Below are 19,871 nucleotides of genomic sequence, written 5' to 3'. Positions count from 1 at the left end.
ATATTTACCTCATCACCTTTGGAGGATGATCCTTTCTCTATTGGCTCTTTGGATTGAATGGAGGTCTCTTGAGTGGCCTTGGGAATGTCTTGAGTGGTTTTAGAAGGAGGAGACTCAACTTCTATCTCTTCATCAACCGGTTCTTCACCCTCTTCATCATCTTTGAATTGCACTGTCTTAGCACCAATTTCCTTACCGCTTCTCAATGTAATTGCATTCAAAGATTTAGGATTTATCACCGTGTTGGAAGGCATTGAACCACTAGCCTTAGCTTGCTGTTCACTCACACCATTTGACAACTTAGTGACATAAGAAGTCAAATTAGAGGTTCTAGTTTCCCATTGCTCCATCCTATTCTCTAGGGCTGCAAATCTAGCTTCAGATTTAGCTTCAGACTTAGATATGTGCTCAGTCATTGCCTCAATGCCCTTGAGTATTCGAGAGAACCGCTCATCATCCTTAGACTGTGATTGCTGTGGGGTAGACATGGCTCTAGAAGATTCTCCTTGTAACCCTCCATAGTAAGATTGCCCTTGAGGAACCATATTCCCTTGAAACCCCTCTTGAACCTGCCTATTGTCACCTCCTCCCCATCGGAAATTTGGATGAGCTTTCCATCCTTCATTATATGTGTTTGAGTATGGGTTCCATTGCTTAGATTGATTGACCCTTCCTTGATACATGGCAGAAACTTCCTCATATCTATGAGGGCAAGCAGCAGAGATGTGCATAACAGAGTTACAATGCTCACAACTAGGTGCAGTCATCTCCATGGAATTAGGAGTCCGAGTGTCAACAGGGGGAGTGTGAGATGCAAGCTTATTCAACTGTGTAGTCAAAGCAGCAATCTGAGAAGTGAATGTGTCCAATTGAGGAATGTGGACTAAAGAAGGATTGGCATGCATTGCATTGATATTTTTAGACTCCCTGATGCTATACTGTTGATGGTTCAATGCCATTTTCTTGATAAGTTCCCATGCCTCCTCAGCAGTTAAATCAATAAGAGAACCCCCAGAAGCAGCATCCAACATCCCCTTATCTTGGGTCTTAAGTCCATCATAAAAGTATTGGACTAACTGCTCATCTGGAATCTGATGGTGTGGACATCTAGAAAGTAAGTCCTGAAAGCGGTTCCAATAGTCATAAAGTGACTCATCATAATCTTGCTTTGCAGAGTAGATCTCTTTTCTCAATGTGGAAGTCCGGGAAGCAGGGAAATACTTCTCCAAGAATGCTTTTCTGAGGTTGTTCTAGTTATGGTAGGCATCTGCCATATAACTAGGCAAGCTCATGTACCATTCTCGCGCTTTGCCCTCCAGAGACAAGTGGAATACCTTCCAAAGAACCTCATCCAGATTAGCCCCAACCGGCTTCATGCTAGCACATACCATAGAGAGAGATTTCAGATGGTTGTACGGGTCCTCACCTGTCAAACCATAAAATTTAGGCAAATTATTAAGCAGTGGACCTTTAATCTCAAAATTAACATCAACATTAGGGCATGCAGGTTTCTATCGGCGCTTTATTAAGGATTTTAGTAAAGTTGCTCTGCCTCTTTCTACCTTATTGAAAAAGGATACTGAATTTAAATTTGATGATAAGTGTAGACATGCTTTTGACACTTTGAAATCTATGCTTGTTTTACCTCCTATTCTCACTGCACCTAACTGGAATTTAAGGGCAGTTAAACTTCAATCATCTTCCTCATCCTCTTCTGGTTGTCGATATTCCAAAATCTCTGCAAATCCCTGCTTCGAGTTGCTATGATTTAATTAAAGAACCTGACAACTAAGAACTAGAAACTACACATATTTACATCCATCATACAGAGTCTCACTACAGTAAAAATAGGGTTAATGTGCAAATTTACCTCGAAAGTTTTCACTTAGGAATACTGGGTATTCAAATTTTTTTGAAAGCAAATTTACTTCCAAAATTTAAAATCATAGCAATATTTCTCCCTACCATTAAAAGACATTGACCATTAAAATAGTAATGTTGACTGTTAATATTTTTAACAGTAAGAGACAATATTGCCATGATTTTAAATTTTCAGGGCAAATTTGCTCCCAGAAAAACTTTTGGGTACCCAGTGCTTCTCAGTGAAAACTTTCAGAACAAGTTGGCACCTTAAGCCAAAAAAATGTGATTATTAAAGAAATTTAATGATGGAATCTTCATTTAGAAACAAAATTACCGGCGAGAATTTTTTTCCATCACTAACTAAATTGCAACGGATTACAAATATTTTTATTTGTAATTAAATATTGACTGAATTTTTATTTGTAATAACTAATGAAATGTAGTTAATACATAAACACAAGTTGTGAATGACATGAGTGACCTTATTACTTACTACACGAAAGTTGTCAGTAACTAAAGAAATGTAGTTAATATATAAACAAAAGTTGTGAATGACCCTGAAAGAGTGATCTTGTTGCATGTTAAACGAAATTGTTCGTAGATAATAAAATGTGATCATTACCTCAATGAAAGTTGTGAATGACAAGAAAAAATGGCCTTGTCATTCTTTCAAACTTGCAGTGTTATGCGCCTCCTATGGGTTCCTTTAGGTTTGTTGTTTCAGTTCCTTATGTTTGGGCTATATTTCTATTGTCGTGCACAATGGGCCTCTAATTTTCATGTTGATGCATGGGTAATCGGGGATCCTTTCTTTGCCTGATGTAATCCTTTAGTTTGTTTCATAATTTAAAAAAAAAATACTACTCCTTCTGATTCATAATATAAAAAATTAGTTGACTTTTCTTACATATTAAGAAATAAAATACCTACATGTAGCCAAAAAAAAAAAACACTACTCCTTTTGGTTTATAATATAAAAAATTGGTTAACTTTTCTCATATACCAAGGAAAGAAAAGGCCCATGGATAGCCCCAAAAAAAACTCCTTTCAGTCCATAATATAAGAAATTGGTTAACTTTTTTCACATACCGTGAAATAAAAATTTACTCATTAAATTTATCATAAAATGGTAAAGTTTTCCTATTTTCCTATTTTATACGTTGCACAGTATTTTATTTTAATATTTTTTTTGGGCCAAATATTTTAATATTGTTGACTTTAATTAAAAGCCCTGAACCAACGGATGTCCCCCCGCATAGGATTGTGTTTGAGTTTAACGTGCTTGTCCCTCAAGGGCATTTGGATTCTCTTCATAAATGCGAACTAATTCTCACCCGTTGTATTGAGGTTAACCCTATGCGGTTGACAGTTCCGTTGGTTCAGGAGTTATCAGTTGACAGGAATCTGGAATTAAAATATTACTCCTCTGATTTTATTTATGTGGCAGAGAAAAAAGATATTTTTTGGTACTATTTATAAAGCATTGAGAGGAATTTTTGGTATGAATGTATAATTTTACCCTTAATTTGTTATGGTTTTGACTTTATTTATATGAGGCATAATGTATATTAAATAGGAATAAAGTTGAAAAGTTGTTGAATTTCAAATGAGAATTAATAAAGTTTAAAGTTTTTCTTGGTCTGTGTGAAAAGTATTAGAAATAATTTATAAATAGGACCAGAGGAGTATGCATGTGGATAGCACAGTTAGCACTTATCTAGGTTCCTTAAACATCTAGTCGGGGGTTTAATCCCTACAGTGTGTATAGTGTGTATAGAAAGGGTCTCATGATTAGCACTAAAACACAGTATGAGGGGATTAGTCATTTTTATTGGCATAGATACCGTGAGCCTACCCAACAAAAAAAATGCATGTGGTCTTAAAAAAATTATGCATGTCCTCCTCGACGAACTCGTGTGCAATTTAGTTTGGATCTATATTAATTAAAAAAAAATAAAATAAAGCAGTTGAGAGTGAGTTGGAGGAAGAGAAACACTCTAATTATTGCATATCATGTTATATACCATATGAACGTAATTGATCCGAATACATATTTAATCTTAAAACACATGACAACATGAAAAGATTGAGAATATATTTTGCCTGCTGTAATGACATTGGATTTTTACCCAACTTTTGTCTCTCGCCTGGTGTAATTTGTGAAGAATGAAATAAAGGATTTTTCATCTTAACAAAGTGCGATGGCAATCCATAAGCCCAACAAGCGTATAAAGGATATATTTTTCTTAATATTTTTTTTTGAATGACAAGCGGTTTGACATAAAAATGGAAAAATGAAAAAATAAATCAAATATTCAAATATCTCCAAATGTAGCTTATAATAAAAAGACCACATCTATAAGATACTTCGAAGGAAATGATTACTAAACATTAGTGATTCACAAGATGCTTTGTAGGAAAGAGTCTCAGGGGCTGTTTGGAAGAAAACCAAATCATGGTTTTAAAAATAATTTTATGATATATGAAGTAGATATGTAAGGAGAGTTTTGTCTCAATTTGAGTAAAAGTACTTTTTAAAAAGTAATTTTTGTGATTACCAAACATCCGGCTACTATTAATAGCAGGGCAAAAAGAGGAAATCAATTTCATTTGAAATACTTCGAAAAAAATCAGGATCCTAAGCTTTTCGCATCATAATATATAAAACATGTCACTCAAGTTTAGTCTGTTATTTGCATGTCTTTAGTTCAATTTGATCTCAAACTCACTTGCGCTGGGCTAGTTAAGATTTATCCGGGTTACAATTTTAATACTTAGAAATTATTAATCCACGTAAAAACAACATCAAGTTTTCACAACAGATTACTTACTTACCTTCATGTTTTATCAGCGAGCTCTAAATCAATATGAAGATCAGAAGAAGGAGAAGTAAATATATATAGAGGGAGAGCTTTCATTCTTAATTATACATAAGCTTTATTCCACGGTACACATAGCTATATATCGCCGCCAGGCTTATTCATTCCACGGCAAATCATTTGCCGTTTATTTATACGCAATACAAGCATGGTACAACACCTAACTGGCGTCCTTCACACAGCTTTATATTGCCTGGCGTTATATATTGTTCCTGGAGGGCTTGATTCACATGGAAGTGGCAAGCTTCAAGGCAGGTTCTTCTTTCTTCCCCTTGGTTGGGTATCCGCCATAACAGTTTATGTTACATACTCCCCGAGTAGTACCGGTGTTTCTTTTGACGAGCATGTAACCACTTTGTCCCCAGCTGGTTCCCCATGAGTTTTTAACAATCCAGTAATCTTGACCATCACTGGTTGAACCATATCCTACGATTAATACAGCATGATTGATTTTGCATGATGAACTGATGCTTGAGCAATCGTCTCCATTAAAGATTCCCTGTCACAGCAATTACTTTTCAAATGTGTTTTGTTGGATGCTAGAGATATGATGATGAGGTAATGAAAATATGACTTACACTTTTGTAGCGCAAAAAATCCCGGCTTCCATATATGTAAACACTAACAGGTTGCTTGTAAACATAACAACGGAGGGAACTTTCAGATATAGGTTTCGACCAATCATGATAGCCATCGATAGTAGCAATTGTGTTTGCAGCCTGCATCAAGGCAGAATAAGAATAAGAGTAAGACCATAATTAAAAAAATTACATATATTTAAACTACCCAATTAGTTCACACAGGTCTAAACACTAACCGCTGCAGAATTGCAAGCACTAGCGTTAGCTGTATATGGGTAAACTTTTTCTGAGGCAATACCACCATGCTTGATGACATATTTAAATGCATTGAAGGTCGACCCTCCCTTGCAGCCTCCACTTCCGGAGCAAGATACGAGTTGTTGTTCAGAAAGTGCTACAAGCTGTTGAGTGACTATCTGATTTATACCTTCCATAGCTCCGGTCGCACAGAATGCCCAACAAGAACCTACAACACGAATATGATTTGCTATTATATGCTCCTATTATATGCTGCAATTAGATTATAACAGAAGAACGAAGCAAATTTGAACTTACCACATCTGCCTTGGTTTTTAACACGAGTTACAGCTCCTTTGGTCCTCCAATCCCAGGAAGAGGGTGCATCTGGACATGATGCGTCGTTCAATATCATTTCGCTATTGTTGATTTCCATCATGGGTTCCTCTGTCTCATGCAAGTACATTTTGCTGAACTCTTCGTACGTCATATCTGAGAATTCGTTCAAACCCAAGCTGTAGTCACTGGCTGACTTCCTTTCTGCATTTTTCTCTCTGATTTCCTTCAAATTGCTTTTGAAGATTTCAAATCTTATTGCCTCCTCTCCCAAATTTTGGTATTCTCGTCCTGTCTCCTTCCTCCAGATTTGGAATAGATGGAACACTTGTGTGTCAGAAACGAGATTGTCTAGATCCAGGTTCGAAAGGGAATACTCATCCGGCACACTGGAAGAAAAGGTAAGAGAAATGGAAGCATACCAAACCAGGAAAAGGAGGAAGATTTTAGTAGCAAGCAAACTCATTGTGCACTAGAAGGTGATAGATATTGAGCCAAGCGTTTGGATTGTGCATGGTTCTTGCATAGCATTATTGTTCCATATATATAGAGGCAGCTACGTACAGTCCCTTCATCACAGCTCACTTTTATTAAATATTCATCTAATTCTTAATGCAGAACGTAATTAAAAAGTTAATGTTGCTCCTTTACGTAAGACCTATTTCCTATCTTTATCATTTTTTTCCAAATTAACCCTATTGATATTCCCTCAATAATAATTGAGTAGGAGAAGAAAGGAGGGAAGTAAGGAATATGCTTAAGGTGTTTTAGACTATCATATGAAATAATTTAACTAACATCCTTAATCTACTCAAATTAGTTAATTAGGTTTTATATTAAAAATCAGAGGAGTACTGCATGATTGATTGAGGGGGGAAAGTAATTAAGAATGGGGAAATTAAATGTGAAACGTGAGTGATTTTGGCAGATTCTGCAAATGCGATAGGTATAGTGTCCCCACTTCCACAATAATTTCCATAACGCCAAGCTTCTTTTGCTTTCACCCGTTGAAAATGATGAAGATTGCAGCCTCTCAAATGTGTTTAAAATTAAATTACATGTGTGTGTGTGTGTGTGTGTGTCAGGACCAATCTGAAGATTTGTAAACAAAAATATGGCCGGCCCAAAAGAATTGGAGGGAGTATATTCGTAATTTTTCGTTATGCTTACAAATAGTATAGTGATTTGAATAAAATGACAAATATGTATAGTGAGATAAGAAAAGATAACATGTAATCATCTCTTTAGCACACCTTGGGCTACCCTTTTTGGTTATATCTGCTGGGACATATGGGTGGTTAAATGCAATCGTCTCTTTAGCACGCCTAGCACAAATGATCCTCACAATGGATTTTCAAGCTTCTTCAGAGCATGCCTAGATTAAGACCTAGTGAAACACTACAGGTTTTATAGGTTCCATGAGACACTTGAGGAACCAAACAGTGGCCATGCCGAAGGGACGATAAAACTGGCAATAGGTGGCTCAGTGCTGCAGGATGGAAGAAGCGGTTGCGGTGGAGTGATACAGGATGACGCAAGAAATTGGATTGTTGGGTTTAGTTGCAAACGTGCCTTCTACGATTGTAGAGATGATTGGGATCATTCACGGCCTTAATATGTGCTGGAGCAGGAATTTCAACGAAATCTCACTTCACTCTGACAGCTTAGATGCTATCATCCTACTCAATAGGGGAAGTGATGGCTAACACTCTTTCAAGGATATCATTGATGATGCTAGACTACTCCTTAATAGAGATTAGAAGATTAATGTTTGTCGTGTGTATAGGGATGAAAACCACTTAACTGACTATTTAGCTAAACTCTCACATAGTCTTGATACATCTTTTTGGATCCTTGATCAACCTCCTCCTCCCTACCGAGAGGCAGAGGGTGATGAAGGTGATTAGGTTTTACTTGTTCTTTTTGATGTTGTCTTTGTTTTGAGTTGTATCTAGTAACTTTTATTCAAAAAGAAAAGAAAGATAACATGTGCGTTGTCTGATCTCGTGATATTATATTGGATTTTTAATCCTAAACAAAGTGTCACACGAATCCGAATCAACAAAATCATAAAGGACATCTTGTTACTAGCTTTTTTTTTTTTCCTTTTAAAAAAAATGATAAGATGTCCTACGCAAAAATGATAAGGAGATGCATGGTTTACATCTCAGGAAAAGAATTTGTCCCATTCACTTATTGTCCACTTTCTTCCCCTCCTTTATCCTTGCTATTAAATTAACTTTGAATTGTTAAAATTTAATATCTTATAAAAAATAAAAATGATATATAAAATATTTTAATAAAAATATACATATGTGAACTATTTAAATCAAATTTTAATAATTTAAATTTATGTATATACTTTTTTGGTAGTTGATATTAAAATAATAGTTTTATAAGATATTAAATACAGGACAATAACCATGTATCCTATTTTTGAAATATCAATATTTAATAGCATTTAATTATAAATCACACGAAACAAAAGATAGCACATGGCCATATGTAATTGAAGAACTTGACATAAAGGACATAAGTAATTTGACCTCAGTTTTTCTTAAATATAAATTGTTGAAAGCTAATCTAACGATGAGAATTACGAAAAAAGGTAGAGGAAGTTAATCACAATGAAAGTGGAGAGGTTCCCTTCTTCCCCCCTCAATCATGCCTCACGGAAACACCAGTCATCAGTGCCTTAGCCGGCGTCATGGCCTTCTATTTTACCAATTTAATGAAACAATTTTGTGACATTTTTTTCCCAAAAAAAAAAAAAGGACTCAGCAAGAAGGTTCAAACATTTTTTGGACCAGCTAAATTAAATTAGGAAATTTAAATTTTACTATTTTGTTTTTATAAGTTAATATATAACTTTTTTTTTTCATAAATTGATTGTTATGATATCAATTTGATATTATTTTATCTTCTGTGATGAAAATATTGCCAAAATTCAAATAAGTTCTAAATCGTTTATCATCATCCCAATTAAAATCCCCCTAAAATATCTTGTGCCACTAGAACAAATGGTCCCGTTTAGTACGTCGTTAAAGATGAGGAATAAGAATTTGGATTAGAATTGATAAAAACTATTAGAGTATTTAGAAAATACCATCTCTTTCATAATATTTCTCAATCCTATATATATGAATTTGTCCAATTCTAAGTAACAAGTAATCACTCATACTAAACATTCTTTTAACAAATTTTTTTTAATTTTAATCTCAATCCTTGCCCATTATTTTTAATATTTCGTAACAAATGGGACTAACAATCTTTGGAAAAACCCAGGATATCTCTGCGCCACTTTTACGAGATAATAAAATAAGTGGAGCACGGGGAATGAGGGAGACTGGTGACTGATCTTGGTCTCCTCATAGAAGAGAACAAAAGTTAGAAAAAAATTGGAAGCCGACAAATCCAGGAATAGGGAGTGGGAAGGAGATTAGCGACAAGGGGGACGCCAAGCTTTTCCATGCAGCGACCACGACAGCCCATACAGTGGCGACCTAAATAAAATAAATAAATAAATGTAATAATTGAATGGGCCATGTGTCCAAACAATTATATATAAAAAAACAAGGATGGCGCTCCATTATATATAAAATGACAAAGATTCCTTTCTATCACATCTTATAAAATGGTTTCCGTACATGATGTTCATTAGCAAAAACTTTAAAAAATAAATACTTTTTGAATTTCAAAAACCAGAATAAAAAAAAAGAATAGAATATCTCAAAATTCGAAATTTCAAATAAATACGTATGACTAAAATAAAAATTTACGATGTTGTTAAATTATAATAGGGACAATCACTAAGAGGTTATATAAAAAAAATTTTAATTATCAAAACGTCATAATAACAAATGATCAACCCAAAACTGTTATTATTTCCTAATTTAAAACTTATCATTACTTAGTATTTATTTCTTAACAGACTTTAAAGTAATTAAATCCCTTTCATTGTAATATGACCCTTGTAATGAGTTTAACAACTTTATCAATGTCATTTACAATTTACAAATTCAACATTTAGAAAAACACAAGTAACATGCCCTTGTCATAAATCATTTACTCATTACTAATGACATTTATAACATTTCAATATAGACTTTCGTCACTTCACCAATATTATTTCCAACACCTCTTTATATTAAGTGGTTTAAATCATGATCTTCCCGCATTTTTTCAAAATGTTAAAATTATAAAAAAGAATTGTTATATATAGAGTTATTAATTATGGCAACGCGGCCCCCCAGGAAACATCAAACATGATAGAAGACGTGGGTCCCACGATCAAAAGTGGGGACCAGATACTCAAATGAGTGATTTTAAGCTCTCCACAACCACACGCCGAGCGACCACCCATCCGATAAAGCAGATAGGGACAGGACAGTGAATGAAAGTGTCACGCGCACAAACGGTTATTATGTACAAAAAACACATTCCATCACATGCTCTATATCTAAAAAGTAAAATAACATCCTTTCATCTAACACATTAATTATATTTTCGGTTCATCTAATATTTTATATATGTTTTGATATCTTAATTTTATTTATAATGTATCCAGTACCATGAATTATAAATAAAATTAAAATACTAAATATAATTAAAAAATAATATTGGAATACTAAATGCATTAAAAAAATAATATGCAAGTGTTATATGCTATTTTATCTTGTATGTATTGGTTTATGTAAAGACATATTTATTATTGGGTTACTATAGTGTTTGATCATTATAGTTTATACCGCTTTTATCTTGATTTTAATATTTATAAATTCAAATAATATATTTTTAGTCTCTCAATAAATAAAATAATCTAAATTTTAATTAAAATATAAGAATTATTGTTTTTTACTGATAGAATTGGGAACTAAAATTTATAATTTGAAACTATAAGTAAAAAAATCAAAATAAAGACCAACTACAACAATGAAACATTATATTACTTTATTATCATACATATTGTTATTGTATTACAACATACTTTAAAATAAGTTTTTAGATATGATTTTATGAAGTATGATATATACATGTGTGTGTAAAAATTTAGTTTATATGAAAATGGGTCTTATATTTAGATGGGAGAGACTATATAGATAGATGAAAATAGATTCCATCTCAATATGATGATTTTCGTACACACATTGGAGAATTTATTATTTTATATACAGTTGTTGTTACCCCAATTACGTACATAATTTGGGCCAGGCTACTATTTATTTATTTATTTATTTTTGCCCTCCGCTGCCTGCTTTTATTTTATTTTTTATTTTTTTTCTTTTTCAAATCTCCACTAAACCTTGCCGCGCTGCTTCTTCCTCGCTCATTCATTCTCCTTAAACACCTCATCTACGCTCCAAGGACGATATAACAAAATCCCAAAAAAGATTAAAGAAATTATTTTTTCGACCAAAAATTGATTTTATTGTTAACTCTTGTGAGTTTTCCTCAACCATAAATATCAGTTCCTATACTCATAATCTGTTAATTATGACTAATGTCAAGGTGGATTATACAACATATAAGTTGCCAAAAAAATACCAAATATTACTGCCTCTGATTTTTAATATAAAAACTAAGAAACTAGTTTATAAATATTAAGAAAGTTAATTAAGTTAATTTTTTGTTAGAATTAGTTAAGTTAGTTTTTTTATAACAAATAAATGTTGTGTGTCCTAAAATATCCTTATTAATCATGTATATTAGAATGAAAACCTTTTAACATGTACAATCATAATATGGACAACTTTGGGTTATTTAAAATTATAAAAAGGTTAAATTGAATTTGGATCATCCAAGACTTTGGATGGTCTAGATTAAGATAAACATAATACTACTTTTGATTCTAAATATAAGAGTTAGTTAGAGATTTAATTTGATACTAAATCTAAGACACTAATTTATTTTGTCACCTGTATTTATTCATTTTTTTTCTAAACAATTCCTATTACAATTATACATGTTAAGGAATCTTTATTTTAATACATATTATTAACAAGGACTTAAAGTAGTAATATTTTTTACATTTGGTATTTTTTTGGCAACTTATATATTGTATAATCCATATTTACATTAGTCATAATTAATAGATCATGATTATAGGATATTTATGATTGAGGAAAAGAGTTAACAATAAAATCAATTATATCAAGATAATAGAAATAAAGATATGCATGTGTACCAACCGTTTCTTTTCCTTTTTTTTTTTTGTGGGTTTTGTTATTTTGTCCGTGGAGGATAGTCATGGATGAGGTGTTTAAGTAAAAGAGAAAGAGGGAGGAAGAGGCAACGTGGCAAGGCTTGGCGGAGAGTTGAGAAAGAAAGAAAATTTTAAAAAAGAAAAAAAAGAAGAGGGCAGCGGCCAGGGGACAACAGCGAGGAACGGAAAAAAGGGGAGAGAAGCCTAGTCCACATAATTTTATGCCTATTATTTTCCTAGCCTTATGACTGTTAGTCTAATAAGTATAATAATATTTATATATAAAAATAAAACATCAAATTACTATACAGCATGAAAATAAACTTAGATAGTTCAATTTTACAAGGATATAGTGTGCTCTATTTTTCACTCCCATTTGATTTTAATTTTTTAAACTAAAATTTACTTTTGGGGCTTTTCACTTCATAATTTGATAAATTAAATTATAGATATGCACAAGTATAAGTGGCACACATGGGTTATCAAGGACTAATTATAAGAGAATAAAATTTTAGAAAATACTACTTAGGAAATTAATTAAGTCAGTAAGCAGTGTATAACAAATGTATATTGATTTCTTTAAACTATCCTCTTTAATTATGTGCAATGAAATTACTTTTTGATTGAGAGTCTCCTTGACATATGCAATCAATATGAATACTTTGGGTTTAATGTTATAAATTTGGAAAGGAGATAGATTGAACTATTATATTTAGGGTTATAGTGAAACCCCTAATCTAAACAATGAATATAGATTATTGGATTAAGGTGCATCTAATACCCTAAAGTATTTTTTCATGTGCATCTAGTGTAACAATCCCCGTAACAAGTGCATAATTACTTATTTTCAACACAATAATTAATTCTTTAAAGATTAATAAAATAGAAAAGATTTACCAAAAACATTTAGGTAATAACTTTGGTAGAGAGAATAAATCATATAATTAAAAACAACCATAGTTATATAAAAGACCTCGTTAATAATGTCGAAAAGTCAACCATGATATGAAAAACAAAACTAATCAAATAGAAATCTACAATAGTCATTAACAATTCATATCTATAATAGAGTAATAGCCACTATTCCATAATAACAAATATAGTTAATATAACAAGAAATAATCAATACTTGATTTTTCACGTATATATCAAATCCATCATGAAACTCAAGGAGATAGTTAACAAGACTATCTTTATTAAATAATCAAGGGATGAATCAAATTGACCCAGTGACTAAAATTCTAATTCAACAAATATACATGGAGTGATTACAAGATAGTTAAGTAGGCAAAGTACATTTTCAAATAATATATAGTGTAAACACCTTTACAGAAAACAATATATAATAATTCAAAACGTAACTTGTATGCACAAAACTCCATCAACCATCTTTATAACCTCCTTGTAACCTCTGATAGAACCCATGGGCTACTCACATATAATAGGATTTGTCACTTTAACAAGACTGTACTAAGCTCTCTGAAGTTTAACTGCCCTTAATTGTCGCTTTGGGGTTACTCCAAAAATTAATCGAATTAATGCAATATAGTGCAAAACTCGGGTCGTTTCACTTTGAGGAGCCGAAAACGAAATTAAATCCTAGTAAATGAATGCAAGTAACCTAAACTATAAAAAGAGATTTTTGATTTTGAAAAGCTGTTAATTAAATACTAGGAATCAAATTGAAATTAAAATACTTTTTTTTTGTTTTTATATAAAAGTGATTAAAATGAATGGAGATTAAAGAAATGAAAATGAGACACACAAATAACACTGATAAAAATTAATCCTCCAATTCAACAACGCAGGCAATCATCACTCTAAAAGATGTGGGAGTTAAAAACAATGAATTAAGAATTATAATTAAGCTTTTGATCCAACAACCGAGCCACCTCGAGTTGCCACAAAATATTTTCCTAAAATCCCAACTTACTAACTGCAACCAGAATAGTAAAATGGGATTAAGGATGCTAAAAACCAATGCTTAATTAGAACTCTTAAATCCAAAATAATAGAATTAAAGCTAGCAAGAGACTATATGATCCAAAATTCTAAGCCACCTTAGAAAATCACAATATATTAACTTCAAAATCAATATAAATGTCATAACCACAACATCATAATTGAAATCAAAGCTATAAACAGCCCAATGTCAAATGCTAAACAATAATCCAGTCACAATAATCCCCAAATATAATCAGATTAAGCAATACAATTATCCCAACAATTAGAAAAAACTATCCTAAGACCTAGGAATTGTTAAACAATTATTGAGTAGGAAATTAAAGCAACTAAAACTCCCCTTTGATGATCCAAGCTCCTGCCATTATTGTTGAATTAGAGAATTATAGATTCTAGCCTCGGTTTGCCATAAAAAATGTCATATTCAGAATTTTGCAGTCACCCATGGAAGAAGACAGAACGCAATCTGGGCGACAAGGAGAAGATGATCGCCGTCGCTGGTCCTTGTGCTGCTCGTGGGTTTCATCTCCTCCTCTAGCGTGTTCAGCGTCAGGTATCTCCTTCTCCAGCCGCCTCGCGTGTGTGCGTGCGTTTCCGTTCGGCCTCTTCGTTTTTTTCGCTGGTGCCGCTTCCCCTGTTTCGTGTGTGTGTTCAGCGTGTGTCTCCGGTCCCCTGTTGAATTATAGTATATTAGGGGTGGGAGCAAAACGCAGCGTTTTGCTCCCCCCTTTTATTATTTTATTATTTTTTTCTTTTTCTTAATTTATTTATTTTTATTTTTAAATCTTCTAAAAACCTGCAAACAAAATTCAAAAATAAGGTAGCATTGATTGTCCTCAAAAATCAATTAGTCACAATTAAATCAAAATATGACAATTTTGCCCCTATAAAATAATAATTCAAAATAAAATAAAATAAATCAAAGAACAATCAATTAAGGCAAAAAGGGACCAATTAAGTTGACAAAACCCATATAAAAGATACCAAAATATATAAAAATAATTGAGTTTGTCACTCTCCAATAATAAAGTGTAACTCACCCAAAAGTTACAGAGCTCATATCGGATTGTGGGTCCTCTTTCTTTGAAATATGAAAAGGTGTCATGTTTCTTGGGTTGACTCTTGACCCGGCCAAAGAAAGGGTGATACCAAGGACCCTAAGAATGTTAAAGCCAGCCATTGGTTGCCAAGTGGCGGCTATACCATGTGGTACGAAACAACTAAGCCTCCTACAATCATACTCCATCACAACTTGATACAGTTCCATAAGCATTTCAACAGTTCAATTTCATACAATTCAATGTCCATAAATTATTTCCAAATTCAATACTTAATTTTGTTCAACATCAACAATATAATCTCGAGATCAAACAATTCATGTACGCTTAACTAACAAATTTATCAAAACATAAATTTCATATTTTTATTCCACACTTTTTGTTATACATAAAACACTAACATATAATGATAATATTTATAATATCACCATATGCTTATAATCACATCAGCAAACATACAAGATAAATTAGAAAGTAGTTACTTTAAATTCTTGACATAAGAACTAAAATAAGAAGATTCAAGACTCAAGAGCCCAAACCAAGGTCACTCTACAATAATAAATTTATAAACATGTATTACTAAAAAAAACTAATTAATATAACATTACATAGTTTATTAGTTAGATCCCCATAATTGGCTCACTTAAAAAAAATATTCTTTAGGAAAAAGATAAAAATTCATCTATTCTTCCAATCCATTCCTAAAACTTATCAACTCTATTTTACTTATTAAAATTATCAATAAGGATAACTCCTTCCAATAATCCAATCACTCCCCATTCATTAGAATCAATAAATTATAATATTTTTCCCAATTTGTTCAAAACACTCAACTTCCACTAGTTAAAGTTCCTCCAAAAATTCTCAACATTCATATTCTAACAAAGTCCTCAAAACTCAAGCATTGGATCTCCAATATAACCTCCAATGAACTAAACTAAGAGATCAAATTCAAAATTAATATCACTATTATCACAATTAACAATTTTTCAAGCAAACCCTAACTTATATTTCCTCAAATCAACCATCTAAATAAAAAATCTAGGTCATAAAACTCCTATTCTAACCCTATAAAGCTCCATTAATATCATGATAATAACTTAGAAGCCCCAAAGATTGAAAAAATCTATCAAGCCCTGATAAATTTTATTTTCTGTCATAAACTTACAAAAACAAAAAGAAGAAGCTAAATAGAAAAAGTAGAATAAAAATGGATTACCTAAAAATCTTATATAAGACCAAAATAAGACTCCTTTTTTTCCTTTCCTCTCACCCTCTCTCAAACTTGCTCCTACAGCTTGCTAAAAGACGGACCAGAGGAACACGAAGGCGAAGCAAGAAAGGGGAGGGGAAAAAAGGTTTGAGAGTGGGGTACACGTGACCCCGCCATTGAAATGTTTTTTTTAATAAAATTTTTGTAAGGGCCACGGCCCACGAGGGGATTTACCCCCCTTCACCTGCTTGCCTCTTTATATATACACACACACACATATATTATTTTTATTTTTATTTGTCTAATAATAATTTTTTTAAAACTATTATTATTTTTTTAAAATTATATATACTTTTCATCCAAATTAGTATTTATAATTTAGGCAATAAGATTAAATTTAAGTACTATTAATTAATCTCCTTTTAATAAAACTTGAATCCCAAAATAAATATTTTGGATGTTATATCTAGTACCGTAAAGTATTTTGTGGTGTGTCCAATATTTTGAAGTATTTTTTTAGGTGCATCCAATAAAACTGGTAATACAGGCCAACCTGCTGGTTATAGGTTGGCCTGTGGCGGGCTCAAGGACCGATCAGTTGGTCCTAAAAGGACCAACTTCTAGTGGGATGATATTTTACCAACCCAGCCCACCAGGATGAGTTTGTGGGTTGGGCTCACCAACTCGCCATTTTTTTTTGGGTGCCTTTTGTTTTCTTTTAATAAAGTCTATTCTAATTCTTAAACACCTAAAATAAAATATACAAATAGAAATTATCATAAATAAAATATGAAATCTAAGGTTCCAAACATTCCAAAATATTAAGCATATATGATAGTTTATCCTAAATGATTAAACATACATCCCAAATTAAAACATAACAAATCTAGATCGATAATAATACAAACACAACGTTACAAATCACTATTAAGTGCTCAACCATGAGCCACCATTCAATGTTAATATAGTTCAAAGAATGATACGAAGATATGAAATTATTTGGTTGGGTTTGATAAGTAGAACCATTTTAATGAACTTTGCCACAAATAAAATTTATAATACAAAGTGAAAGATATATTGCATTATGGTAATTTTAAATAATAAGAATGAGATAAAGGATCAAAGGAGTAAACATAATTATATTTGACGGGAGGGAAAAATTTAAAATAAAATAAAACGTGTTGGCTCGCCAACCTTACAGGTTAGCCTGCCGTGGGTTTGATCTTGGTGGTTATAGATTCAAAAGATTCATTTTAAAATGAGCCTGATTTTCATCAATCCAACCTACTTCTTGGCAAGTTTGGCTCAACTCATATTACCAACCCTAGCGTTTGGCATGGCGAAGTATTTTTTAGTGCATTCAGCACTTTAAAGTATTTTTTTCTTAGTGCTCCTAGCACCCAAAAATATTTTTGGTGCATCCAATACCAAGGCAAAAAAAAAAAAAAAGAACTTCAGAGTGTTGGATGCACCTAGAAAATATTTTAGAGTATCGAATGCACTACAAAATATTTTGAGGTGCTAGATGCGCCTAAGAAGATACTTCAGGGTGTTGAATGCACTTTAACCCTAGATTATTTAACAAAGTGTACCAATATCTAGGTGGTTAGGCATTGTTTAGGGTTATTGTCATTCACTTGGAGGGTCATTATGCGAATTAACACATAATAAAGAGATGACGAGTTCAATCTAATTGGGACTTGGAATGATTCATTCATCAAGGAAATGCTCATCTCATCGCATCAGACATCACTTACTCCATTGCATTCATTCATTAATACCTTGAAGTAAACAAGGTTTAATTCAATTAGATAAAAGAAAAATGACAGAAAAATACTTGTTAAATCTTAAAAAGATAAATAGGTCATATTGACTATCCTTATAATGATTTTGACTGCACTTATAATGGTTTGTACTTCAAAATTGGTTAAAATCATCTATTTGTCATTTTGAAATTCAACAGTCAAGTTTTCTGGATAAAACCACCCATACCCGCTCAATTGTTAAATTGCTATTGATATTTTATTTATCTAGGAACTTAGATAATAGGCTCCGTTTAGAGATCAGCTTAGATTAGTTACACTTCTAGTTTAGAATTAATTTGACCCCCAAGGCAGCATGGATGGGAGATCAATGAAGTACACATATAGATCTTTCATTCTTCATCAAACATACATAAGCTTTATTCATAGCAAATCGTTTGCCATTTATTTATGCCCAATACATGCATAGTACAACAGACTGGTGCATTTCGCACGGATATATATTGCTCAGATTTATTTATTATTATGAGAGGGCATGTTCGCATAGAAGCAGCAAGCTTCAAAACTGGTGTTTCTTTATTCCCTTTGATTGGTTATGCACCAGAACAATTTATGTTACATACTCCGTGAGCAGCACCGGTGTTTCTTTTGATGAAGATGTAGCCACCTTGTCCCCAAGAGGGTCCCCATGAGTTCTTGACAATCCAATAGTCTTGATCATCACTGGTTGAACCATATCCTACAATTAATACAGCATGATTGTGTTCACAGGAACCGATGCTTGAGCAATCGTTCCCATTAAAGATTCCCTGCCAAAGTTAAGAAAGCAACTATTAATTACTTTTCAAATGTGTCTTGTTGGATGATAATGAAAATTTCTATTAATTACTTTTCAAATGTGTCTTGTTGGATGATAATGAAAATTTGACTTACACCCTTGTAAGACTTAAAATGCGGGCTTGCATATAGGGAAACACTAATAGGTTGCTTAAAAACAAGACAACGGAGAAAACTTTCGGATATAGGTGTGTGATACCAATAACTATAACTGTCAATAGTAGCAAATTTCTTCTGTTCCTGCATCAAAATGAAATAAAAATCACTAGCATAAAACTAGAATTAGAAAAGATACATGTACTTAAACTAGCCAATTAGTAGACACAAAGCTAGGCACCAGTTAATAAACACTAACAAGTGTGGAATTGCAAGCCCTATCTTTAGCTTTATATGGGTAATTCCTTTCTGAGGCCATACCACGATTGTTGATGACGTATTGAAATGCATTGCCGTACCATCCTCCATCACAGCCTTTGTTATTCTTATCGCAAGATATGAGTTGTTCAGAAAGAACTGGAAGCCATTACTTAACTATTTTATTTATTCCTTCTAAGACTCCAGTTGCAGAGAATGCCCAACAACTACCTATAAAAATGGACTTGATTTTGCTACTATACTTTTCTTATGATTAGTTTATAACAAAAAAAAAAAGTAAATTTATAGTTATCACATTTGCCTTGGTCTTTGACATAAGTTACAGCCCCTTTGGTCCTCGAATCCTAAGAAGAAGGTGCATTTGGAAAAGCTGCATCATTCAATACCGTTTTACCGTTGTTGCTTCCCATTATGAGTTCTTCTGTCTGAAGTTGAACTTCCCTTAATTGTCGCTTTGGGGTTACTCCAAAAATTAACCGAATTAATGCAATATAGTGCACAACTCGGGTCGTTTCACTTTGAGGAGCCGAAAACGAAATTAAACCCTAGTAAATGAATGCAAGTA

At 32.7% G+C, this 19,871-nt stretch overlaps 2 protein-coding genes across 2 annotated transcripts; both read right to left on the bottom strand.

Moving 5' to 3' along the window:
- Positions 1 to 4,876: 4,876 nt before the first annotated feature.
- LOC114740968 (zingipain-2-like) lies at positions 4,877 to 6,396 on the bottom strand. The gene is made up of 4 exons (XM_028929226.1): positions 5,879 to 6,396; positions 5,560 to 5,789; positions 5,321 to 5,461; positions 4,877 to 5,241 (listed from the first exon to the last, which is right to left on the bottom strand). Exons 1-4 carry the CDS (start codon positions 6,360 to 6,362, stop codon positions 4,969 to 4,971), a joined length of 1,128 nt encoding a protein of 375 aa, XP_028785059.1. The 5' UTR covers positions 6,363 to 6,396; the 3' UTR covers positions 4,877 to 4,968.
- Positions 6,397 to 18,687: 12,291 nt separating this feature from the next.
- Positions 18,688 to 19,346, bottom strand: LOC114740949 (P34 probable thiol protease-like). The gene is made up of 3 exons (XM_028929210.1): positions 19,287 to 19,346; positions 19,028 to 19,171; positions 18,688 to 18,903 (listed from the first exon to the last, which is right to left on the bottom strand). Exons 1-3 carry the CDS (start codon positions 19,344 to 19,346, stop codon positions 18,688 to 18,690), a joined length of 420 nt encoding a protein of 139 aa, XP_028785043.1.
- Between the last annotated feature and the right edge of the window lie 525 nt (positions 19,347 to 19,871).

Source organism: Neltuma alba, unplaced genomic scaffold, assembly GCF_004799145.2.
Source record: "Neltuma alba isolate B1F8T4 unplaced genomic scaffold, ASM479914v2 tig00000578_pilon, whole genome shotgun sequence".
NCBI lineage: Eukaryota > Viridiplantae > Streptophyta > Magnoliopsida > Fabales > Fabaceae > Neltuma > Neltuma alba.
Note: the sequence above shows the minus strand (reverse complement) of the source record. Positions and strands in the feature narration are given on the sequence as shown.